Source organism: Artemia sp. Qi Xiang Cuo, chromosome 17 (assembly GCF_049724085.1).
Source record: "Artemia sp. Qi Xiang Cuo chromosome 17, ASM4972408v1, whole genome shotgun sequence".
NCBI classification, from domain to species: domain Eukaryota; kingdom Metazoa; phylum Arthropoda; class Branchiopoda; order Anostraca; family Artemiidae; genus Artemia; species Artemia sp. Qi Xiang Cuo.
The window spans coordinates 16,811,451-16,839,205 of record NC_142810.1 but is presented as its reverse complement, the minus strand read 5'-3'; the positions used below and the strand labels follow the sequence as shown (position 1 = coordinate 16,839,205).

At 36.2% G+C, this 27,755-nt stretch overlaps 1 protein-coding gene across 1 annotated transcript in view; it reads left to right on the top strand.

Moving 5' to 3' along the window:
- The window catches only part of PGAP1 (GPI inositol-deacylase), a 122,868-nt gene that overhangs the window by 20,526 nt on the left and 74,587 nt on the right, over window positions 1-27,755 (top strand). Inside the window, exons 4-7 of the mRNA XM_089103053.1 lie at window positions 9,833-10,102; window positions 11,417-11,590; window positions 17,354-17,607; window positions 25,158-25,296. Coding sequence (XP_088959179.1) covers window positions 9,833-10,102; window positions 11,417-11,590; window positions 17,354-17,607; window positions 25,158-25,296 — 837 coding nt within the window. The remainder of the gene's footprint in view (window positions 1-9,832; window positions 10,103-11,416; window positions 11,591-17,353; window positions 17,608-25,157; window positions 25,297-27,755) is intronic.

Below are 27,755 nucleotides of genomic sequence, written 5' to 3'. Positions count from 1 at the left end.
GTTTTTATAGATAGCGTTGTCGTAGAAACTTCAAAAGAGGCTCATTCAATTGGAAATTGAGAGGGCTGTAAGTTATGCAAGTTGCTTATTGTTACTTTGATACATTGGTTACTTTGATGTTTTTTTATGAACACAAATCAAATAAACAATCATAGGAAAAAACATACAACAAATAACAATGCAGATGAGTAATTAGGTCTTAGAGAGATTGACGACTCGATTAAATGGGAAAATCACTCTTATAAAGAAAAAAATATTTTGCCGCTGAAGCTTAAACGAAACGTAAAACGAACAGAAGTTCAATAAAATATCAATGCAAACAAACATACAATAGATATTAATGTAAATGAATAAATAAATCTTAAAGCGAGTGAAACTAAAATTGAATATGCAAATCAAGCTTGAGATGAACAAAAATCACTACAAACAAGAGTTTGGGTATCGCCTCCTTCTCTCTCTGTAATAGTTTAAAACCTACTGCGTCGTTGGCGCTTTACTGAAAACTATATGCGTCTTGAATAGTCTTGGTAGATAATTTCGGAGACCACACTGCCTTTCCATGACGATAAAATAAAAGTCCAAAATAGGGATAAAATCCTTTTAATCGACAGTGATAAATTTCACAGAAATACTAGATATTTCGGTCACATATACAGTGACCGTCATCAGTAGTAAAACTGCTCAGTTTTACTACTGATGACGGTCACTGTATATTTGACCGAAATATCTGGTATTTTTTGTGAAATTTATTATACACTGTCTATTAAAAAGGATTTTATCCCTATTTTGGACTTTTATTTTCTTGAACAGTTTTGGAAAGTATAAATAATGTCATGTTGAATATTTTATGTATAACGATATTAGCTGTTGAAAGATTCATCAGTTCAAGAATCTATTTCATTCTAATTTTATTTTTATTTTCAATACTGTAAAAACTAAAAAAGATTATAACTGTAATATCATTCGTTGTCAGTGAAGCGTCAATGACGCAGTAGACTTTTGGTTTTTATTTAAAGTTAAGGAAGAGGGCATTATCCAAATTCTTGTTTGTAGTGAAATTTTATTCGTCTTGAACAACTCTAAATAGAACTAATAAATTAAACTGAATATTTGATGTATAATGGTATTAATTGCTGAAAGCTCATCAGTTAAAAATTTTACTGTAAATTTAATCTTTATTTTCAGTATTAAGTACAAATAAAATATTTGTAATAAAATTGATTTTTTCGTATGAATGTTTTTTTTAATTTCTGTTCGTTTTGGGTTTCATTTATTCTTTAATAGTAATTTCTGGTCGTTTTGAGTTTGAATTTTAACAGGTATTTGTATCTGCTGAGCTTAAGTTTAAAATGAACATTACTTTTCTTTGCAAAATTTCTTTCACGGAAAGTTTTTTTTTAATTAATTTTTGTCCGTTTTTGATTGCAAAAAGTTTCAAGTTTTTAAAATAACCTTATTTCAAAATCAAGTCTTTTTTTCAACATCAAATGTTCATCAAATTATCAAAACTAGTATCAAAGTAACAATACCAAATTAAAAAAATAAAAAATTAAAAAAAGCATCAAAGTAACCAATGTATCAAAGTAACAATAAGCAACTTGCATAACTTACAGCCCTTGCACCATAAATCACTAAATCCAAGTATTGAAGTAAACAAAGTGTCAAAGTAACAATAAGCAAGTTCCGTAACTCAGAGCAATTTCTCCTGGGTTAAGGGCGGGGGATTCAACCCCAGAAGCATAGTCATTTGGCCTTTGAATTTTTTGAACAAAATGGCGATCTGAAAATTTTGACGGGATGCCCTTTGAAAAAGCGGGATGTGGGCTAGTTGCCTATTGATCACTTTTGACTCTTGAAAAACAACTAGATGTATCAGTTTCTGATCAAATGAGCACCTTTCAAAATTAATACGACTAAACCTTCCACAAAAATCTTACATTCTAATATTAGGCTACTTACATAGGTTCCAATCCTTGCCCTGGGGCTAGGGAAGATTTGTCAGTCCCTAAGCTACAGTAATTTCACTTTTCGACTATTTGAACAAAACGGCTATTCAAAAGTTTTGATAAGATGCATTTTGGGGGGAAAGGCACAAGAGGCTTGTTACTTTTTCATTACTTTCGATTCTGAAAAGGGGCATAATAAATTTCAGTTTCCGGTTGAATGAACTTCCTCCAAAGTGTATACGACCACGCTTTCCATAGTAGCTTTATATGTTAACGATGGCCTGCTAACATAACTTACAGCCCTTTCCTCCAGGGCTGGAAGTGGATTCAAACCCGGAACCGTTTTGCAAAGCACCTTCAATTTTCAATCAAATGAGCCCTATATGAAGTTTATACGAGCATCCCCTGCATAACAACCATATACCCCCAGGGCATAACTTCCTTCAAAGTGTATACGACCACGCTTTCCATAGAAGCTTTATATGTTAACGATGACCTGCTAACATAACTTACAGCCCTTTCCCCCAGGGCTGGGGGTGGATTCAAACCCGGAACCGTTTTGCACAGTACCTTCAATTTTCAATCAAATGAGCCCTATATGAAGTTTGTAATAATATCCCCTCCATTACAACCATACACCTCTATGGTATAATTTACAACGCCTACCCTCGGGCCCTGTGGAGCTGTGTCGCCATCGGTTTTTTTTAATCCAAACTTTGAAATATTTCTAACAAAATGTCAATCTCAAAATTTTTATTTGGTACATTTGGGGGAAAAGGGGTGGGGGGAGGAGGCTAGCTCCCCTCCGATCGCTTTTAACTTATAAAAAGTGAACTAGAAATTTCAATTTCCAATCAAATGAATCCTATTTGAAGTTTCTACGACCACGCCTTCCATAGGAACCTTATATGCCCCCAGGGCATAACTTGCAAAGCCTGCCCCCGGGCCCGGTGGGGCTCTGTCGATACCAGCGTTATTATTATCTGAAATTTGAACTATTTTTAAGAAAAAGATTACCTCAAAATTTTTATTAATGCATTGGGGGAAAAAGGGGGGGAGGGCTAGCTGCCCTCCGATCACTTTTGATTTATAAAAAGTAAACTATAACTTTCAATTTCCAATCAAATGACCCCTCTATGAAGTTTATACGAGCATCCCTTTCATAAGAACCATACATGCCTCTAGAGCATAACTTAGAACGCCTTCCCCCGGGCCCTGGGGGGTTGTATTAACACAGGAGTTTTTCTTTTCCGACCTTTGAACTATTTATTTTTTAACAAAATGTCTGTCTCAAAAATCTCCATCAGATGGGTTTGGAAAAAGAAGGCGTGGAGGCGGGGGGGGGGGGGGCTAGTTGCCCTCGGATCTCTTTTGACTATTAAAAAGTGATCCCGAACTTTCAATTTCTAATTAAATGCGTCCTCTCTGAGGTTTATATGAGCCTCTATTTCATAAGAACCATATATACCCCAGGACATAACTTACAACGCCTGCCCTCGGGCCCTGGGGGGTTGTGTCAACACATGAGTTTTTGTTATCTAACTTCTGAACTATTTTTAACTTATAGGTTAACTAATAGTTTGTATCGGATACAATTTGGGAAAAAGGGGCGTGGGGGGAGGTAGTTGCCCTCCAATCTCTTTTGACTCTCAAAAAACTGAACTAGAACTTTCCGTTTCCAATCAAATGAGCCCTCTCTGAAGTTTCTACGAGCATCCCTTCCACGAAAACTATATATTGCCCCAGGGCATTACTTACAACGCCTGCCCTCGGGCCCTGGGGGGCTGTGTCGGCTCCGGAGTTTTCGTTATATGGTCTTTGAACTATTTATAAGAAAATGGCTATCGCAAAGTTTTTAGCAGATGGGTTTGAGGAAAAAGGCCGTGACGGGGGGGGGGCTGTGCCCTACCATCTCTTTTGACTCTTAAAATGTGAACTAGAACTTTCAATTTTCAATAGAATTAGCCCTCTTTGAAGTTTATACGAGAATCCCTTCCATAGGAACCATATATGCCAAAGACAAATTATGTCTTTGAGGATGGTAACCCCCCTACAGCCTTCAGGTCAAGGGTTTTAAGTTATGCCCTGGGGTATATAAGCTTTATATAGAAATGGTGATCGTATAAACTTCGGAGGGGGCTCATTGGATTGGTTAACATAATTTATAGTGCCTCTTTTAAGATTCAGAGTGATTGGAGGGTGCACAACCCCACCCACACACACACACACACCTCGTAATTTCCCGAAATGCATCTGATAGAAATTTTGAGATGGCGATTTCTTGTTGTAGAAACTTTGAAAAAGGATCATTCGATTGAAAATTGAAGGGGCTAGTGCCCCTTTTATTTTTCGAAAGTAATTGGTGGGCAACTAATCCTCCTTCCATGCCCACCACAAAAATATCCAATCAAAATTTTTAGATAGCCATTTTGTTCAGTATAGTTAAAAGGTCAAGAAATGGACCTTTTTGAGGATGACACCCCCCCCCCCCACACCCCTCAAGACAAGGGTTTTAAGTTATTTCCTGGGGGCATACAAGGTTTTTACAGAAAAGGTGGTCGTATAACCCTTCGGAGGGAGCTCATTGGATTGGTAATCAGATTTTCTAATACCCTTTTTAAGATTCAAAGTGATCGGAGAGCAGATAGCCATTTTGTTCAGCCTAGTTGAAAGGTCTGGAAATTTTATCTTTCAGAATGACAACTCCCCCCCCCCCCCCCACAGCCCTCAGCAAAAGGGTTGTAATTTATGCCCTGAGGGCATATAAGGTTTTTATGGAAAGGGTGGTCGTATAAACTCCTGATGGGGGCTCATTGCATTAGAAATTAGATGTTCTAGTTCTTTTTAAGATTCAGAGTGATAGGGGGCATTCCCCCCCCCGCCACGTCGTATTTTCCACAAATACATCCGATGAAAATTTTTAGATAGACATTTGTCAAAACATCGTCCAAAGATCATATAATAAGACCTTTTGGGTGGACAGAATCCCGCAGAGTCTGGGGGTAAGGGTTGTAAATTATGCTCCAGGGCCATTAAAGTTCTTATGAAAGGGGTGGCCGTGTGAACTGTACAAGAGGCTCATTTAATTTGAAGTGTATAGCTCTAGTTTCCTTCTAAGAGTCAAATATGACGGACGGAGAGCAACTATCCCCCCTCCCTGTCATCCTCTTTTTCCAAAACGCATTCAATTAAAATTGTGAGATAGCTATTTTGTTACCATTTTCCAAAAACTCTATAACAATGTCTGTAGGATGGACACAATCCCCCAGAACCCATGGGCAAGGGTTTTAAGTTTTGCCCCGGTGCATATAACGGGTGGTCCTATAAGCTTTGGATCAGATGGAGCTCATTTGATTAGAAGTCCGAAGTTTTAGTCCCCTTTTTAAGCGTCAAAAATGACTGGAGGGCAATCAGCCTTACCCCCCCCCCCTCCCGCCAAGCATGTCATTCCCCAAAACATATCCGTTCGAACTTATAAGAGATCGATATTGTTCAGCCTTGTTGAAAGGTTCAGTAATTATGTCTTTGGGGATGTCAACCTCCCCACATTCCTCAGGACAAGGGCTGTAAGCTAGGCAATTCGTTCATTGTTTACATATAGCATATGTTATTGAGAAAGGCATGCATGTCTGAACTTTAGTTTACAAGAACACAAAGGGCATTCACGTGAGCCTTTCAAAGAGTTTTGAAATAAATCAAAACACGTTATGTGTATAAGAGCTGTCAAAAGGGTGTAACACGGGAGTAACTGAGTTTATTAATTTGGAAAATTCAGGAAATGATAAGGGATATTATGAAAAAGACAATATCTGTTTGCTACTAATACTACAACAGCTACTACCAGACTACTCTATTTACAGTGTTGAGGGGAAATTCGAGCTAAATCAAAAGACGCTATGCACATGAAAATTGTCAAAATAGCGTATCTCAAGAATTGATTTGGGCATTAAGTTGGAACTTTCAGAGAATGCTTAAAAGGGAAGATCATCTCACCAAAATACAATATGTGCGCACTACTGCTAATATTACTGTTAGTGCTGCATTCGCTACTACTACTACTACTACTTCATTTGATACTACTTATAAGGGTAAGAAAACTGAGAGGATAATTTGATAACATACAGGTTTTCAAAAGGACATATCAGCAATATCAAAGCAAGGACTAATTGCATTAAGTTAAAGCTTCTAAGACTTGATGAGAGGGATGTTCCACTGACCAAAAGACAATATGTTAATACTATCAGAGGCAACGTTATAGCGTTGCCTATAGTAAAGGCCATACGGCTCCAATTTTTTATGATTTTTTTTCCCAGAGGCACTTCATATGGAAGGAATCGTCGTATAAACTTTTTAAGGGTCAAACGGGCTTGGAAGGCAACTAACACCCCTTTGACTCCCACCATTTCCCCAAACACATCCTGTCAAAACTTTGTGATAGCCACTTTGTTCCACGTAGTTGATTTCCACATGGAAATTATGTTTTTAAGGACACTCCCCCCACAGCCCTCAGGGCAAGGGTTATAAGTTATAGCCTTGGGGTATTTAAGGTTATTATAGCCAGCATTGTCGTTAAATCTTCAAAAAGGGCTCATTTGATTGGAAATTCAAAGGGCTAGTGCCCTTTTTAATAGTTGAAAGTGATTGGAGGGCAACTAACCCCCCTCTCACGCCCACCTTTTCCCAAACACATCCAATCAAAATTTTTAGATAGCCATTTTGTTCAACGTAGTTTCAAATTCTGGAAATTAGGTCTTTTAGGAGAAAATCCCCCCACAGCCCTCAGGGTAAGGGTTGTAAGTTATACCCTTGGGGCATTTAAGGTTTTTATAGAAAGCGTTGTCGTAAAAACTTCAAAAAAGGCTCATTCGATTGGAAATTGAGAGGGCTAGTGTCCTTTTTAACAGTCAAAAGTGATTGGAGGGAAACTAACCCCCCTCCCACGCCCACCATTTTCTCAAACACATCCAATCACAATTTTAAGATAGCCATTTGGTTCAACGTAGATGAAAGTTCTGGAAATTATATCTTTGAGCAGGACACTCCCCCCACAGTCTTCAGGGCAAGAGTTATAAGTTATGCCCTGGGGGCATATATGGTTCTTATGGAAGGAATGCTCGTATAAACTTCAGAGAGGGCTAATTTGATTGGAAATTGAAAGCTCTAGTTCACTTTTTAAGAGGCAAAAGATATTGGTGGGTAATCAGCCCCCCCCCACCCAACGCCCTTTTTTCCCAAATGTATCCAATAAAATTTATAAGATAGCTATTTTGTTAAAAATAGTTCAAAGATCATATAACAAAAACTCTGGTGTAGAGACAACCCCCCAGGGCCCGCGGGCAGGCGCGGGCCCTGCCCGCGCCAACCCTTGACCTGAAGGCTGTTGGGGGGGATGCCATCCTCAAAGACATAATTTCCGGACCCTTCAATTACGTTGAACAAAAAGCCTATATCAAAATTTTTATTGGAAGTGTTTTGGGGAATGGTGGGCGTGGGAGGGTGGTTATATGCCCTCCAATCACTTTCGACCATTCAAATGGGCTCCAGCGGTTTCAATGTCCAATTAAATGAGCCGTTTGCGAAGTTTTTACAACAAGTCCTTCGATACGAAGTGCCCTGGTCTAAAAAAAAATAAATAATAATAATATATTGTTCCCATATCGCTCTTTACTTAGGCAGCACTATTGCGCTGCCTATGATAAACAAGTTCAGTGGCACCAATTCTCTAAAATTTAGGGAGGGTCAAGTATTTTTTAATGAAGATGCAATAAAAGGTATTTGTCAAAACTCTAGGAGGGGCATTGTTGTTTTCAATTGTTTAATGTAACTAAAAAAAAAAAAAAAAAAAATGCTTTCTAAAATCTAAGGGGGAATTGCTTCCCTGCAAGCCCTTCCTGATCACCAGATCATCCCTGAGTTCAGATCACCAAAATATGGCTGGTAAAAACTGAAACAATAAAACACGAAGGAAACTAAATCCAATCCCGAAGATATTGATAAGAAGGAATTTTTTTTATAAAATTCGCTTGATCCTAGACCTTTAGGCCTGTTAAAGATTTTGAAATCAGAAACGGTTGGCAAAACTCGTTGAAACTTTGGACTCGGAATTTTAATCCTAACTTTCACTCCATGTATGTCAGCTACATTGCTTCAAGCACATAAAGCGGCTCCGAGAAAAAAAACACTTATCCTTGGGATCATCAAACAAATAATTAATAAATAAACCACTAAAAATAATAGCCGAAGGATAAATATATTTATCTATCTTTTTAAACAAGCAGTAGTTGTACATATATTTATAAATTTTACCGAAAATGCCACTATGATTCTTTCAGAAAATTGGTGAACTACCATTTTCTATTGTAAAAAAAAAGCGATCTAGATCGGTCACGACTTTGGGAAAGTGCGTTTCTTTCATCCATCCTTCTTAATATTTCTCGTAAATCGTTTGCTGACTGAAATTAGACACCCCCTAAAGGTTGAAATTCAAGAGTACCGGTAGCAGAAGTTTCAAAACGCAATTCGTTTGTTGGCAAATCAGTTGGCTCCGAGTTTCTAGAGGAAAGACATTCCCGTTTGATGATTGGGAAATTGGTCTCCAATTCTTAATTGTTTCACGTTAAGTGCTACGCACTGTTCCAGAAAAATTTCAATTAGAATTCTCCAAGGGGACCGACCTCCCTCTGGTGCTTACTGCTCGTTCAACAAGACTATTTGTATTAAGGAAATTGTTCGTTTCACGGTGTGAAAAGACTATCTAGATAGATTACGACTTTAAGGAAATTCGTTTAGGACCTTAATTGGTTTTTGAAAGCATTTTTCAACGTCATAAATACCGAGCCGTCCAACACCCTGATGGTTCTGTTTTTGGGAACGAATAAAATAAAATGAGTTGTTTTGTGAAGGACATTAAAAAATCGTCTTTCTTTTCACGAAGTGACGCTCAGTCCCCTGGCACTAAATTTCAGATGTTTGTTTGTAATCTTTTTGTGACTCTCTGCACTATTAACGATTTTGGAGATAAAAAAATGATTGTTGTAGTGGTTACGGACCGAGTATCACATATTTCAGACAATTATCTTGTTTTTGCTCTCTATCAAATTGAGAATTGTAATCTATAATCTTAAACTCAGCACACTCTATCGATGTTTAACGGTGTATGATATTTATTAATTTTATCTTATTTTTTGTAGATACTTTGTTTCGATTTTTCTTACTCATAGAGGTAGAATGTGGACTTTTCTATCAAAATTGATGTTGAATTATTTGTTGACTAAAGTAATCAGTTTTGCACAAGCTTGTTTATAACAGGCAAACAACCGAAAACGTATTTTAGATACGTTATTTTATACGTATACGTATTTTAGATACGATAAACGTATTAGAGAACAACCGAAAACGTGTGTTTTGCTCTCCATTGGCCTACAATTTTTTTAACCTAATTTTTTTTTGCTGCGGCAAAGTATTAAGAGTGTGACCAATTAAATTAACATATTACAACGATTTCTAAAATTTTTTAACTCAAAAATATATATTTGGTCCATACAATATAGTGTAATAAATACAACTGCTTGATTGAAATACTCTACTTGATTGCACCGTCTTCACATACCCTAGTCCTAGTTATGCACTATCTTATGTAAACCATCCTTCTGGGGTTTAAAGCTGTTTTAAGGTTATTAGGTCATACTTTCTTTTAATTTACCATGAACCAGGATGTTTTTCCAGTATGAAACAATTAATTTAGTGTATATAATGTAATAATTAATGCTCATTGCACGATATGTTGTACTTAGTCAATATTTTACTCATGTACAATAACGAATGTAATTTCTAATTTTGAATCAAGTCGTGTTATATTTTTCCTCCATAAATTTGTTTATTTTTAGGGTGGTATAATTGCAAAAAGTATATTTACCAATAGTAGCTTCGAATCAAATCATGTGAATACCATCATAACATTAGCCACTCCCCACGAGGATCCGATTATTCCTGTTGATTATGCTTTAAGACGATTTTACAACAAATTTGCTACTCATCGCAGTTCCAAGGCGAAGAATTTGAAGGGACTCATGGTTGCCTCGATTGGTGGTGGACTGAGAGATTTTCAAGTTAGATCCGGGCTAACACTTACGGATGTAGATGGCCTCATTGTCTTGGTACACCTTTTTTTTCTCTCTGTCGCTCTCTCTCTCTTTCTCCCTCTATTCTCTCTCTATTTATTTCTCTCTCTCTCTATCGCTATGTCTCTGTTGCTCTTTCTATATCTCTGTTCTTTTTTTATGAATAATTTCTAAAACCCCACTGGCTGTGCATGACACCGTCGCTTGGAGCGGACCTATTTTAATTTAGTGTCTTTTTTGCTTTCATTTTGTTTTTATGTTGTCCTAAGGACTTTTATCCGTATACTTTTCTTCTCTTTATTTGCTTTCGTGCGTTAAGGACGGTGGAGGTGCATATTTACCCTTCCTTTTTTCACTGGCTGTTAATATCCTCGTTTCTGTAGGGTTTTTTTCTAAAGAAAAATTGGATTGCAAATATTGTAAATGTTTTGTAATTAAAAAAATCAGGTTTGTTTTCATTGCAACAAAAAAGCAAATAAACACAAGTGGGCAAAAAAAAAACAAAAAAAACATAGTTTCACAAAGAAAAAAAGCAGGCTGGCGAAAGTCAAATGTATAACAAAACTGGAACGCCATGAAAGTGAATTTCCAGCTCCAAATTCTTCAAGGGATCGGGATATCTTCTTATAAATCTTGTTTTTAATAGGCTTCATTGCCTTTTTTCCTTTAACTCATTGAAAATTAAACCCCCTTTCATTTTTTTTCATATTTTAATCTGTGTTTATTTTCAGACAATTGACATCCCTAGCGTCTTTCTCTCTCTCTCTCTCTTTCTCTCTCTCTCTCTCTCTCTCTCTCTCTCTCTCTCTCTCTCTCTCTCTCTCTCTCTCTCTCTCTCTCCCTCTCTCTCTCTCTCTGTACTATCTTTTCTTTTTTTATGTATTTTAATATATTTATATTTTCTGACAACTGGCAACTCTGTTGTTTTCTTTTTTTCTTTCTCTCTCTCTCTCTCTCTCTCTCTCTCTCTCTCTCTCTCTCTTTCTTTTTCTCTCTCTCTCTGTACAGTATTTAATGATTTTACGAATTTTGATTTTTTTTTTTAAATTTTCAGACAACTAACATTCCTTGGATATTTTTTCTCTTTCTCTCTCTTTGTACCTCCTTCTGTTTATTATGTATCTTAATTTGTTTAGACTTTCAGATAACTGACATCTCTGGTATTTTCTCTCTTTCTCTGTCTCTCTTTCTCTCTCTTTGTACTGTCTTTCCGTTTTTTACATATTTTAATTTGTTTGTAATCCCGGACAACTGACATCCCTGGTGCCTTCTTTCTTTCTGTTTTTCTCTCTTTCACTCTGTTCCGTCTTAAATTTTGTTTTGCATATTTTAATTTCTTTATATTTCCAGACAACTGACATCCCTGGTGTATGGCTTGAGACAGATCACCTGTGCATTGTTTGGTGTAAAGAAGTTGTGCTAACTTTAGTGCGGGCTCTTTTTGATTTAGTAGACCCAAAAACGCGCCAGATTTACGTTGAGAGCAGAAAACGTCGAGAAACATTGGAATATCACCTATTAAAGGTATAATTGTGAAATTGTTTGAATTTAAGAATCCGTTTTTCTTTTATATGTTTTCAGTCCTACTATCTATTCTGAATTAATGAAGAATATACGTGTACAGTTAGATGGCGGCTGGAAACGTCCCAAAAATAATTACATAGCACCGTCTGTTTTCAACCTGTCCAGGAAATTGCTCACAGAACAACCATCTCTTAAAGACTTTTTTAAGTTTTAAATTTTAAGTTTTTTAAGGGAATGGAATGGGGTACTTTTCTCCAAAGGATCATCTTCGTACCGTCTTTTCTTACAAATCTTAATGAAAACCTTATTAAAATAGGAGCACGTGTAGAAGCAATCGAAAAAAGCGGGATAATGTTTTATTACAGCGGTGAAAAACAATAATAAATTAAAATTGGGTGTTTCTGGAACACATCCGGGAGCTTTGTAATGGCGAACCAAACACCAGAGATGCATAAACCTGGTAAAGGAAAAAATCTAACATCAAAAACACACGTTGAATCAAAACCTAAACATAAAAAAATCTTAACATCAAGTATAAGAGTCGACTTGAAATTCACCGATACTTTACCGGAATCTTTTCGTATTATTGCCGAAATTTTCCGATGTTTTATTACATCGAAATACATCGAAATGCTCGTCTGCTGTTTAAAATAGAAAAATTAAGATTGTAATCACGATGTTCGTGAATGTCCCTGGTTTTACACCGACGTGAATAATTAGCTAAATCCCTGACAAAATTAGCAACAGACTTGATGAGTGGTTGCACAATCCAGAATCTGGGCCCGTGTTTTCTATACCTTCCTTTTTCCACGCAGGAAAACGGACGAAAAAACGTGAAAAATTCTACATAATTAAACCAAACACAACTTGGATTAAATTAAAGACGCCTAAAAGCCATTTGATTAAGTTATGCTGATAAAAGAAGTTAAAATTTTACGTTTTGTTTCAATTTTTTAGGAAAGAATGAAAATTGCATTATTAAGCAAGATAATGCTGAACAGATAGTCTTAAATATTTAATATCTCTAACCAGGGCCGTATCCAGGGGGGTTACCCGGTTTGAACCCCCCCCCCCCGAAATGTTTGCTTGACTCGTAAAAACGTAACAAAAATGGATATAAACAAATTTTGTATGCGTTTTTTAGGGTTTTTGTGTACCCCCCCCCCCTCGGAAAGAAAACCTTTGAGTAAAACCCGTCCGACAAAAAAAATCCTGGGTACAGCCTTGTCTCTAACTTTTTAAATAGTCAAAAAATCTTACAGGGCGTGGAGGCAGAAAATTCTTTCATATAAAATCCTCTTGCCTATCACCTCCATTGTAAACAGGAGTCGACTTGAAATTCACCAGTATTTTACCGGAATCTTTTCGTATTACTGCCGAAATTCTCCGATGTTTTATTAAAAATTCTTAGTTAACTTTACGGAACAATAGGCTGAATTCTGGTAGATCTCTTGTTTTCTAAACAAAATGCCAAACCAAAAGTACAGTCATATTTATGAGCACAAAGTCCAAACTGAAGTGAGAATACAGTCTTATTTAGGAAACAAAACTGTCGGATTTTTTCTTCTCTACAATATTTTTAATGGAAACTACACATTCCAAGTCAAAGATTTAGTTTTATTGTTTTGTATGTAGCTTGGATCTGAAGGTTCAGACTTCACTCAAAATTCACCTCATAATATTACATCGACAGCCAGATTTCTCATTGCCCACCCGATTAATTAAATGTGACGGTGACCAGGTTTTATCAAGTTATTATGGTAGTATATTATTTCTGACAGTGTTGCCACGTTCAACCGTGAAAATAAATAAATAAAGCTAATAAAATTTTACATTTTTTGTCCGTAAACTTTCAAACATTATCAATCTGTTGATTCCCAATGACAACTACATCTTTAAAAAGGAAATTTGCAACTATTAACCTGTTTAGTGCAATATGTATTTTTGATTATTTTTGGCTGACTTTACACCCATTTCTTTGTTTGGCAACCGCTACTACCAAAAATGCATACCTAAACATTGAGGTTTTTTCATTAAAAAATTAAATTTCCGATTTTTCTAGTTTTGAAGAAATATAGTTTGGGGTAAGACTTTACCTAATCGATATTATAAGATATTTTTTGCTTCTGCTTCAATTGCTTCTGTTTGGATAAGAGCTTGTAATTTTGTGTTTCTTGTCATCTTAATTTCATAGGGTTTTTTTTTTATATGTAGCTCGGAACACAAATATAAGAAATTAAGTCAAATTTGCAAATTTTTAAATTCAGCACATAGAGTCAATTCGGTGACCTGATATCACATCCCATCGCTTGATCAAACAAACCTTTCCGCATGTACGAGTTTTAGGCTTGCTTTTGTTTGGGTCAGAGCTTAAAATTTTTCTTTTCTGATCGGCTTCATTTTATAGTTTTTTTTTATGCAGCTGGGAACACAAGTATGAGAAATTCAGTCGAATTTTAGAATTTTGAAATTCAGCGTCTTTTGTCACTTCTTTGATCAGATGCCCTGTTGCCTGATAAAATAAATGTCTCCATATGGCCCAACATTAGGCTTGCTTCTGTTTGGACCAGAGCTTGAAAATTTTGTTTTCTGTCCAGATTCATTTTTTAGTTTTTATTTTTTTTATGTAGCTTGGAATACAAGTATGGGAAATTCAATCAAATTTGAGATTTTTGAAATTCAGCGTTTTGTCTCACTTCAGCTCCGATCTTTGAATTCTTATAAACTGTTACGAAGAATTCTATACCAGATAAGCTTTTTGTATCGTCTATGAAGGATTTTTTCACTATTTGGGTATTGGTCGTAATCGAGTAGGCTTCAAAAACCGAATGGGTTGTTACCATGTGCATTTAACCATGTTACCAGGTTGTTACCATGGCTGTTTCCACTTCTACCGATTTTTCAGGATATCTACCGAATTTCTAATCCATCTCCCGACAAAAATAGAAGATACCGAAACTACCGAAAATTTCCAGAAAACTAAATCCCCGGAAAACGTTACTTTGGGGTCATTCTTTTTTTTTACATGGCTGTTGTCTGTGGTCTTTTAGGGATATTGTCTGAGGGAAAAGAACGCAGACACGTCACAGGCAGTTGAGACAGTACAATTTGAATTTGTTGGCACATGTATGACCATTGCCCACTATCCATTTCACAGTGGTTGCATTGATTTTCTGTTTTTAATCATTTAAACACCTTCAAGGTTTGTAATTATTTCAATTCATAAACTAACAACAGGTGTTGCCTAGCAACAATTAGATGGGAACAGGATAGGAACTGAAACTGTATGGATCCAGCTGATTCAGTAGGTTCAAATGGTCCAAAGAAATATGGTTACTAAAAATTGAAAGATTAATCAAAAATCAAAATTTAGACTTTGTCTGCAATTACTCTGTAGAACTGAAAGCAGTAGATGACTTGAAAGCCGAGAAAACGCCATTTGCCTTTCCGTTTAAGCCCTTATTTTTCGTCGTTTTTCTACCTTGATTTTTACCATTATGGCGAAATGAGAGGTTCTTTAAGTTCTATAATTTAATTAATTAATTCACGATACAAAAAATATAATAGCAGAACGAATAATGAAACTTTGTCTTGCTTCCTGTCAGTATTTTAGAGTGTGTTTTTACTGCTTTTCATAGATTGGTCTTAAGCCGTTTTTCAGCCGTTTTAAACAGCGGTGGGAGATGGATGGCCGAAGTGAGCGCAGATATTCCTTTGTTTTAATGAATATAAGGCAGTATATATATTCAAATAATTTCTATATATAAGATAAAGAATTTCTTAATGAATAAGGAGGGGTGCGGGGGGGGGAGCTGTATTCTGTCTTCTTTATTCTGTAAGTATTGGTTCGTGGTTCCCATGAGGTTTATTTTTTATTTATTTAAATGATTACACTTTTCTTTTTTTTTCAATATATATGTAGTAAGTGAGTAAAATATTGAATCCTGCCACAAACAAATCTGTATATATTTCACATGGTAGGTCCGTTTGATATGATTTTTTTGTGAATATTGGTCTTTAATAAAAATGAATTTCTCTCTCTCTCAAAAGTTGTGCTAATTTTATATTTTGTTTGCATTTATATGAATATTAATTAGCTGAGACTGCATTTTCCCTTTATCATTCGTGAATAACTGGTTGGGTATGGTGGTAAAAAAAAAGTTTATCCACTTAATACATACTCAATGGTTAAAGGCCTGGTGTCCGGAATTCGTCCAGATTTTCTGTCACCGTCCTGAACTTAGCGGGCTATCGTTTGGAGTCTGAAAGGGTGAGAAAAAGTAGGAAATGATAAAGAAAAATGTCTTAATTAAACAGCTTTAAAGTCAGAATGAAATACGAATACGTCTAGTTTAAAAATCAAATACATTTCATTATTTTTTCGAGCTTATAGCTGCTTCCCTTTGTCAACTTTGACAAAATTGATTGATGAAATCCCGTTTTTCTTTCCGGAATCACATTTGGCCCTTGTAGGTCTGTCTCTTATCATTTATGTTATTGGTTATTTACGAGATGAATAAAAAATTTATTGGGATTGAAATTGCCTAACTTTAACAAATTTGCCAAATGAGCATAGAAAATAACCATATTTGTCATCTCTACTGGTTTATGACTATCACTAATTTTAACTATAAAGTTGATTCAATTATGACTTATTTCCATTGGACCTTGTTTTTTTATTGTTTTTTTGCTACCTAGTTCGTCAGTACCTTGTTTTTAAGTTCTAGTCTTGAAAATATACTTTTTAGGATCAATATAAAATTAAAACAATTAAGGATTACTTCAAGAGGAAAATTAGAATTTCATGCTGGGGAAGTTTTAAAACATGAAAACTTCCGACACAGCGGTAAAATGGTTTCCCAGCCTGTAAAAGCAGTTGTTTCCTGCAGAAATGTAACCTATTACCCTTTCTTTTTTTCGATTTAATGAGTCAATCAATCGTTTTGTTTCTCTTAAGATAATTGTTAAACAAGAAGTCTAATGGTTGTTTGGCCCTAGAAGCCTAGGTTGGTGGAGATAATTCGAAAAATAGTTTAGCTTATTATTTTTTTCTAACTCCCCCTTGCTAGGGAGCACTGGGGATGACCTGGGGAGATCCATTCTTTTTAAATTAGTCTAAAGATACTCTACTTACGGAAAAATGGGAAAGCTCGGCTTAATTATGCACTTGTTTCATGTTGTCAACCCCTCTTTTTTTTCAATGATAAAATCATCGATATTCTGACGAATAAGAGAAATTTAGCTGACATTTTCCATCCTGTTAGTATTTTTGTCTTCTCTGTACATCAATGTAAATCATTTCTTTCTTAACGAAAATGTTTCAAAAACCATTTTTGTAATGCAAAATATACCCAAATATGTGATATGTGTCATTCTGACGTAAAAATTCCATCATTGTAGCGTAAACAACACGTCTTCTCCTTGACTGGTCTCACAGGCCCATTAGGCAGTTCTACTAGTGCCTGTCAACTTGTGTGCTTAGTGTAGGTTGATATATTGAAGAAAAAAAAAAGAATTACTTGATTTGTGCTTTCTGGGATCTCTTCTCAAGCCTTTAAAATTTTGGACGATTTTCTTATTTTTTTTGGATCAGTGGCAACCCCGGGTTTAGCTCACTTTTTGAAGTCTACAATGTTTTGTTTTTACCACTGGTTATTCTCTGCTTCTCCATTTTTCTTTGCTATGGTTTTCTCTTTCTAACTTTTCCTTTTCTCTGAAGAATCAATGATCAATAAGAATACAAAATTATTGCTTTTTTTCTAGAGAAATGGAGGAAAAAGCATTAAAAACCGTCCAATTGAGCGTAAAGTCCAATTTGATAATAATGCCCGCTGGCGAGAGGTCATAATGCGACGGATGACTTTAAGAACTCCTGAGGGTAGCACAGAATACTACATGTTTCAAGCGGGTGAAAATCCACGTCATAATATATTAACTGCGATTGCCTATTATTGGGATGCTGAAGATTGGGTCTTTGCTTGTTTTCCTTCGTCCTATAAGCAGAGCGTAAGATATTGGTAACTTATATTTCTATTTGTTCTATTAATAGTATTTTTTTTAGGTAAATTTACCTTCAGCTGGGATTTCACTGGCGTTTGTGCGTTGGCATTTGCTGGCAATGTCATTTCAGTGGTACCGTCTTATTTGCGTGTTTAATCATTAGCTATTGATAAATTATCGTCAGTTGTCGGGTAGTTTTTCAGGGGTTTATTAATATTTCATAATATCTAGGGGACACAAACGTAAATTAGTGTTAGCACAAAATGAGTACAAAAAAGAACAAAAGAGGACAAAAACGTAAGCTCGAAATGAACAAACTGAACCATACAATGAGACAAGATCAAGAAAACGACCTGAGAAGCGTAAATGTACAACGGGTGATAATGCACATCCCATACTATCAAAAGTGACCAGACGTTTGTGACTAGATATTAGTGGTCGTCGATAGGTGGTTCTATATAAATATCAACTTTAGAGCAATTCAAAATTTAGAGGGTACTATTATGGACAGTGACTTGAACTGTGATTGAACTAAAGTCAGTTTAAAGTCACTTAGTGAATTTAGTCACAAAAAAGTGACTTTAAAGTCACAAAGCCATTTTAGACTCTGGTAAGTGGTACATTAACTAATACATAATCAACGTTTAGCGTTATTGTACATAATAATACATATTATACATCTTACATACGTATTATACATAATTATACTTTTTAATAATACATATTTATGCATTTAATGTACACATAAATTAGACATAATACATCTTATACATAATTAACGTATACAAATTTATGACTCATAACATTGCACACCATTTAGCCAAATAAAATGAGTTAATTTATTTATGTTATGCTAATATAATTATAACATATTACCAATAGCAACAACAACAACCAGTAACGCCAGTAATAAGATCACCACTAAAAAGTTATAAAGTGTTGTACGTATAAAATAATACTACCACTATGAGTTGTTGGTAGTTCGAAAGGTTGTAGAAAATGTTGTTGATGTTTTCTAGAGGAATCCAGGTTGGATTCGGTACTCGCGAATGTATATCAAACAATAAGCCATACAAAAATTATGGTCCCACTTTCTAGTTATATAACGATAGAAAAATTATGGTGATTACTTCATGTTTTACGGACAAAATGATGATTGGCTGCCATGAACGGTGCTTTGGGGCTTAATAAACAGTAAGACGTCCTCGAATGGGTTAAGAAAGGGTCATAATAAAGGATTTAAGGAAAATCGGGACTTCATGGGAGGAAGTAAAGAGTGGAGCTTTGACTTGGTCGGGGTAAAGGAGGAGTGGCACAGTTGTATTTACCTCTGGTGGTTTGGTGCTGTAGTTAATTATCATCAGCATTAGTAGTATGAAAATACTTTCCCCCACCCCTTGGTAAAGAATTGAAGTGACTAGATTTTTATTATCCCTACAAAGTATGTACCTATTATCAACTTCATTTTGATGATTCAAGGATGCAGGGGTGCCAAGCTTTGGGTAGGCTATTGCCCTCCTTGCTACCCCTCTCGTAGATTTTGAAAATTGGATGTTTTTTTTCATTGAAATACACCTTTTTCGGTACTTTCATTGGGGGAAAAACAAAGAAAACAACGCAGTTGCCCTCCCCCCAATATTAAAAAAATTAACGTATTTTTGCCACCCCCCCCTCCCGTAAACTCTCGTGAATTGGTGCAACTACAATGAGGCTTTGGTATTGGCTTTGTGAAAATGTTGAATCTCGTACATTTGCTTAGAATAGTAAAAGAGGAGCCGCAAAAGCTCCTTAATACTTATTGTTTAGCTAAAAAAGGTTACATCGCTTTATAATTTTGAAGAATAATAATATTTTCGGGTTTCTTATGGCTATGGTAATTCAAAAGATGTTATGTGACATCCATTTACTTCAAACAAAGCAAGCTCCGTCGATTGTTTCAGTCGGTTTTCTCAAATCTTGAAAGGGTCGTGATTAAGTTCTTGTGGTTTCTTAACAAATGGCAGTAACAATATTCCGTGAATAGAATTCAAGTAGTGACGTATTTGCAAGTAATTAGTGTATGTAACCTTTAGTCAAGCATAAGGTTATTGACTGTAGTGTAAACAAGGTTTTCTGTCGTTGTTTTTGCTATTTGTTCTGAAAATGTCTTGTTTTGTGCAGAATGGCGTGTGTTTTCAGGGAATTTATTGAACTGTTCTGTTCAAAAGAAATCTGTGGGTCGGAGATTTAACTCAATTTTCCTAGGGGGTATGGAGGGGAAAATCATAGCGTATTTTTAGGCCAATATATTTATTTTATCAGGAGAAATCCAATCTTAACGATTCTAGGTGTCATTAATCAAATGTTTTTTCAGCTGAGCTATGGAGCTAGTAGTTAAATCAAAGAGAAAAATAAAAAGAGAAAAAAGAGTTAAATCAAAGAGATCGCTGTATACTACCGTGTTAAAAAGTGTACTTTAATTCCATTGGTTTATTTTCGTTAATCGTCAAATTTTTTAAGAAAACGACATTATACATCAGGAAGGGACATAGAATTCTTGTTCAGACCTACGGTGGCTGTGCTCTGTTCCCGTAGCAAGTTGTGCTGTGTCTTGAAAAGGCACTATCCTTGCCACGGTTGCCAGACCGCCTCGGAAGACTGAAGTCTAAGCAACACAAAATCTTATGCCGTTACTACCCTCTTGCTTGTGCAGTAGGTCTTAAAGATGGTATAAACTATTGGATGGGAGGAAATTGAAAACCATAGAAAAAACTGATCCTTTTTTCTTGATAGTTCCAAAAACCATTGGAAAATTTTAAGTCGCAGAGCCGTTATTACTTATTTCTAAAGCAAGCCCAAATATTGTTCAGTTAGGGCTGTATGAAAAGGTCTAATTCAAATTCAAATTCATTTAATTCAAAAACAAGACATAGCTCTCGTGGGCAAAGCCCAAATATGATGTCTCTTAGTCATAATTAGCAAAATAAAGTTGTCTGATAAAACTTCGTCAGGATAAACAAACTTAAGGATAAACACCCTTGAGATTGAGAATAAAATTGTCTGATAAAACTTCGTCAGGAAAAAATAAACTGAACAATAAAAACACTAGAAATCATTGTAATATTTCACAAAGCTTGGCACAAAGCTTTTACTGTAGCGAATGGTGTTACAGTGGACTGAGGTTAGTTTCGGAACTGTCACAGCCACGTCCCGGGGGGGCGAGATCTGATCGGGACAACAGGTGGGGGAAGGAATGATCGGTAGATGGGATGTTGAAGGAGGGGGGAGCCAAATCTTTGGCATAATTTTCCTCGGCGGGAAGAAAGGGATTCAAGATTAAATTCATTGAGGAAAAAGGAGTGAGGTATAGGAGAACTACCATAAATGATTTGCAGTGATATCTTCTGAACTCGTTCTATTTTATCAGTTTTATCCCGGGTAAGGGCAATGTGCCAAACTGGACAAGCGTATTCAACCAAGGGGTGGAGGACAGTATATAAGCTTAGTTTCAGCTGGTCCTTAGGAACTCGGAATTTTTTCAGTGTTTTTAGCATTTGGATTACGCCGTTAGCTTTTTTTACAATTGTCTTTGTATTCTCCCGCCATGAAAGGTCAGAAGAAATCACCACACCAAGTAAAGTTACTTTATGACTTATTAGCTCGGAAGCTATAGGAGGTTCGAAAGACGGTTGAGTATTCAGAAGGAAAGAATATGTCGTGACCGAGCATTTGTCTTTATTCACGACCATGTTTAGTTCAGCCGCTTCTGAGGTAACTTGGTCGATGAAACCAGCAGCATTGGTCTTCGAATCCTTAGATACGATTTCCGTTAAGGACAAGTCGTCAACGTATTTCCATCTGTCCTCCAGCTCAGCAGCAACTTCATTTATCTTGAGGAGGAATCCCAGCGGCCCGATCACAGTTCCTTGTTGAATTCCACAAAAAACTGGCAGAGAAGTGGAAAATTGGTCTTTATACTTCACAGTTTGCTCTCTATTTGTTAAGAAGCTCTTGATGATTTTAATAATAAAGCTGGATATATTTTTTTCCGCCATTTTTTCTAAAAGGATTTTGTGATCAAGAAGGTCAAATGCTTTTCTGAAATCAATTGCAATTAAATTTATCCATTTTCCAGGTTCATCCAGGTGTTTTAAAATAAAATCAATTAAATTACCGAGGTAATGAACTGTCGAACACTTAGGGATGTTACCAAATTGCTTTCGATCAGTTACTCTCAAAAGATTTTTTTTCAGCAATGTGGCAATAAAACTATAGGATGTTCTGCTAAAAACTGACATAACGGTGATCGGCCGGACACCAGAGAAATCATTAGCTGCTTCTTTCTTTGGAATGGTAGTAATAAACCCTTTCTTCAATTTCTGTGGAAAATATCCTGTTTTTGTTATATTATTGAAAATTATCTGAAGGGGAAATGATAATTCTTTAGCAAATGCTTTAATGAGAGCAACTGGAATGTCAAAAAGGCCAACGGAAGTTCTTTTTAACGAAGAGAGTTTACGGATTATAATTGCCGATGAAATATCAGCAATTAAATTATCATCTGAAGGAGTAGTTAAACTTACTGGAGGATCCTCGGGTAGAAGAGGGGGGTAAGACTGCACAATTGAAGCAAAATAGGCATTTAAATCATTCGCTGTTTTCTCTAGAGGCTCCTCCTTCATGAAGTCAACTGGTTGAGAACTTTTGCCAGTCAGACTTTTTACTTTACTGAAAAACTGCGACGGTTTGAACTCCAATAGATGGTCAACTTCATTTTCATAGTAATTTGCTTGTGCCTTTTTGATTTTCCATTTTATTTGGTTTTCCAACTGTTTTGCTTGGTTCACTTGACCTTTTCGTATTAGATGCAATTTATGTTTTATCATTTGCTTTGTTTTTGAATTTACGTATGGTTTATCACTATAACGGAATTTAGTCTTACGTTCGGGAAAGCACTCGAGAAATTTTGAATTTACCTTATTATGGAATTCTTCTACTTGAGACTCCAAGTCTTTAGCTCAAGAGACCGCGACCCAGTTTTCTCCCGTTATCCAGTCACCGAATTGCAGCAGACCATGGTCAGTAATCGGCCTTGAAGTAACTTCGGTCACTAAATATTTAATTTTTACTTTTTCCAAGGGGTTCCACTGTAACATATAACAATAACTTCTACAAGCAGTGCTAGTTTTGTTGGATTCAGGTAATATTCCAAAAGATTTGTCAGGATTTCTCCCAGAGAAATATCCCCCTCAGTTATTGGGAAATCGACTAGAGTTTTAAGGTGAAGTGACCTGGCCAGCAATTTGCTATCAAGTTCGTCAGTATCTCCTAGCATTACTACTCCAAAATATGGGTGAGTTCTCTGGACGTAATCTGTCGATTCCTGCAGCTTCTCCCAAAAAGCTTTTCTTGCTGCAGCTGGCTGACCAGGTGAAAAATAGAAAACGCACACTTCTATGGCAGAGAGCGGCCTAGGGAGTCGCTTAGGTTGGGGTTTTACCCAAATAAATTCATCATTATATTAAAGAAAAGGTAAATTTAAAAACTGAGGTTTAAGATCTTCGTGCACAAGGGTAATAATTCCTCCTCTTTTTTTCCCAAGAGGATGGTCATCAGGCCGAAGTTTAATAAAAGAAGAAAAGTTAGAAACTCTCAATAAATTAAGATCGTGCCGGTGGACCTCGGAAACACAGATAACGGAAGAGCCAAGCATTTGAGCCGTAGTCTGAAGTTCAGTAATTTTTTCTAGATTTAAACTTTCGGCATCGCTCTAAAGGACGGAAGGAAATACGTAGTGTTTTTTGTAGAATTCCGGGAAAAAGATATATTTTAGAATTTCTTGCCTCCTATCGTGACTAGAGCAGCAACAGGAATATTTAAACTGAAGTCAACTACAATTTTATTCTTCTGCAGGGACAGGGGTAAAGGGGCGGGGGACTAGAATAAGGCCGGGGCTGGTTGTTGATTGGCTGTTGATGAAAATGGATAGGTGCGGGAGGAGGAGGGAGGGGGTCTAAGAGGCTCCTGAGATGTGTCATAGGAGGGGTGGTGCACTGAAAAGGGTTGCTGGAATCCTAAGGAAGGTAGACCTGCATTTGAACCCAAGAGTTTCCCCTCTTTTCTAGAGCTCAGAAGGATTTGTTTTGAATTTTCTGATGTTTGCGTCGTCGAAGTTGGGTATTTTTTGATGAGCTTAGGTCAGTACGGTTAAAATGCGCTAGTCTACAATTTTCATCTAAGCATCTAAAACGAGGGCACGTCTTTATATGATCAAGGACACATTCAATACTACTACATGACTTGGCAAGGAACCGGCAGTGAATACCAAATTTACATGCTCCTTCTTTGAAAAATTTACACACCCCTTTTAACTTGGGCTGTTCAGGGTAAGTTCGAACTGTATTTTTGTTTATCGGAGTCACTTTATTTTCATGAGCAAATTTGCAACTAGCTCCCCTCTGGCAAAAACCATTCCGATAGAACCATCACTCTCTTTTACATGGTGGCTTGATTACTTTCTCGAAAATGATTTGTAAGTCCTCTTCCTGTAACTTGTCAATCGGAATCAGATTATTCTTATCACTTGCGGCTATGTCAGTATTATTATTCACCGCGCTTGGAAGGGGCATATCCGATGTAATTGACGCCGCACTTACAGCATTCATTTCGCGTTGGTTATTTTGGGCGGCTGGCTGGGTACCAAGTTAATGGCCGCTTGGTATTTGATCCAGCGGAAACCGGTTTTGAAACTGATTTATCTGCATCTTCAGAGAATCGATTGTTTTTTTTTTTTTTTTTAGTCGACTAAAATGTCTAACTTACGGCATTCTTGCATACCAATCGCAAGCTTTTCAGAAACAGACCTGACTTCATTGTCAAGCTTATCGATTACAGAATCACGGGCTGAAAGTTCATTCTCAAGGGTAGAGCATTTATTTTTTAACGCTGAAATTTCTCATATATATTCTCCACAATCGACACAGAGTTTTCTGCTTAATGCTGAGCCTAGCTCTTGCCTTTGCGTGGGGATTGGAGGACCTGGGAGTAAATATAGGCGTGTTTTTCGCAACAGATCTAAGGATTGCTTTTTGCGTAACTTTGCCAGAAAGTGTTTCATCACTTGTAATCAAAGGGGAAGGGGAAAAATCCCAGTTCAAGCAAAGCCATTTTTCTAACTTTTCTCATAAGCCAAGATGAATCTCTGCACAGTTGGGGTGCCAATATTGGTAGCGTTTAGTGCATTCAACTTTCCCTCTGGTTGCCGGGTTTGTACATTCAGGATAATAATATTTAGGCATTATTAAAAGGGAAATTATTGATTCTGATTGACAGGAGGGTCACGTTAATGTTTTATTAAATCACTTTACGTCTAAACTTTTTAAATGCTCAAAATTAATAATATTCCTTAATCTCTTACTGCACTGAATTTCACTTTTTGCGCAATCTGATTAGAGTCATAGTTCAATACAGTTTAAATTCTCATAGAATATGAATAATTTAGGTCAAGTTTACCAAAAGTCCACCGTTATTTATTTATTCCTAACTTAATCCTTTAAGTCATAATCCTAACTTTCATTTGTTTTTGCAGTGAATCTGGAAAGAGTTTGACCTACTTGACAACCCTACTTCCTCATGCAGGAAAAATGGTTACACTTGATTTGGCCAAGGTTTACAAAAGTGGCTATACCCATATCGTTTTTGTCGTGCCCCAAAGGCTTTCCAGAAAGGTATTTATTATTCCCAATATGCCGAAAAGAAAAGTATATTTAGTCGAGTTTTAAATCTAATCAATCATCTTAATAATAAGATGACCTCAGTCCAGACACAGAAGCAGATTTTTTTTTCTTAAATTAGTCATAAAGGTGAACGTAAACGGGACGACGGAACTGGGCCCTTAAAATCAAACTGGTGGTGTTGATCTCCGTTTTAACGCCCTTTAGCCAGGAAGTACAATGTGGGTTTGGGGGCCAGCCATCCTGTGCTTTCAAACACCCTTCCTGCTTACCTTCCCCAGATTTCTCCAGGTGCCTATTTAGAGCTGGCTCGACTCTGGCTGAGCTTACAGAGTCATGCCACTTGCCCCCGTCCCAAACCAAATAACTGGCCACATCAGGAATTGAACCTACGCCCTTTGGACAAAGGATTCCAAATCCAGCGTGCCAAATTCGTCGTAACAGCAAAAGAAAGTGAACTGTCTCCCAACTACCAGAAGATCTAAAAAACGTCACTATAAACGTAAGATTATGCGGTGAGCTGAGTCTTAGACTTTCTTATTCAGGTAAAATGGTTGCTCAAAATATAAGAAGTTAACGAGGAATTAGACATTGACTGACACACAACTTATGTGAATTTTCGGCTATGTTAGTAATAGCCCTCCTCAGCTAAATATAATGTGAATACTGAAAAAAGCAAGCCTAGACGAATTTAAATCACCCAAAAACTCTTTGATGAGCTAACGACGAATTAAAAACTAAAAAAGTGAAAAAGCGGAAATATTTGGGGATCGTCATGTTTTGAGAAAATAATGGTGATTAAAAAAAAAAAAAAAAAAAAAAAAAAAATATTAAAAGATTAAGAATTGAAAAAAATAAAACTATTAAAAGACTTCCTTATCTATGGAAAACAATTACACAAAGTATAGGAAAATAACGAGATGTTTTCTGTTGACTATGGCTGAAACACATTTAAGCGAATATTTCGGCTATATTTGGCCTCAGCGACATATAATACACATTCTATAGTAAACAAACCAATAATAATATAACTCGCTCAAAAAAATCTCTGGTGAATTAACGATGAACTAAAAACTACAAAAATAAAAAAACTGGAATTATTTGGAGATCGTCATGTTTGGACAAGTTAATGGTGAAAAAAAAAAAAACAACAAAAATATGAAGAAATGAAAAAATTCAAACTTTGAAAAGACTACCTTATTTAGGGAAAACAGTTGCACAAAATATAGGAAAATAACAAGGGGCTTTCTGTAGACTTTGACTGAAACACAACTTAAGCGAATATTTTGGCTATATGACTTAATAGCCGTCCTCAGCGAAATGTATTGCAAATGCTAAAACAAAGTATTAAATGAGAATTTAACTGATTCAAAATTGTTGTTGGATTAAGGATTCTTAATCGTTATATGATATGTATGAATATAAATATATTATTTATTGGCTGAACCTTTACTAAATTAAAAAAAAAGAAACAAGACTTTTCTTCTGAAAGTAATGAGCAATATTGAAACTAAAAACTAAGATAAATTATTATCTATTTGAGGAAGACTGCCCCTCCTCAACCCTCGCTCTTTGCGTTAAATCCATGTGTACCCCACCCCCTTCCCTACCCCGAAAAATTTCTGTATATTTCCAAATAACAAAATACTATGTGTAAACAGTGGGAAAATTGAATAAGTTAAAGCCCTTTCCCCAGGGACTGGGAAAAGGGTTCATGTCATCCCGAGAGGCATAATTTTTGGATCCTTCAACTATGGCTAATGAAATGGCTATCTCAAAATTTTGATCGGATGTCTCCTGTCTTTGGAGAAAAAAGGGGCGTGGCAGGGAGCTAGTTGCCTTACAATCTTTTTGCTCACTTGAAAAGACCGCTAGAACTTTTAATTTCTGTTCGAATTATCCCTGTCTCGATGTTCTTGGACCATTGGTTCGATACGATGGCCCCTAGGGAAACCAAAAAATATACAAACAAGCACGCAGCCTTGATCTTTCTTCTAGCAAAAGTCACCAATTCTACGCTTGAAACCTCTACAGGAGAGCTCTCTGATACGCTGAATCTGATGGTGTAATTTCAATAAAAATAGCTTAACTTTTGGATTGTTTCCACCCCCCCCTTATTCGAAAGTCAGGCAAACTTTCTTAGGGTCATAGCTTTTGATGGTTTAAATTAAACTTAATGAATTTTAAATATTTGGAGTCACTATAAACAGTCAATTCTTTTAATGTATTCATTTATATCAACATTCTTTTTTTTAGTGTCGGTTACTGTTCGGCCGAGTCGCTACTTACATACAGTTAACATAAAATAACAATACAGTTAACCATACAGTCCATACTATACCGTTAAATCATGAACCATAATCTGTTTCATGCGGTAATGAAGCTAAGGCTCTGCCCAAGTTTGTACATTTTTGAGGGCTCATTGTTTTTTTTTTAATCACATTTTTTTTAAA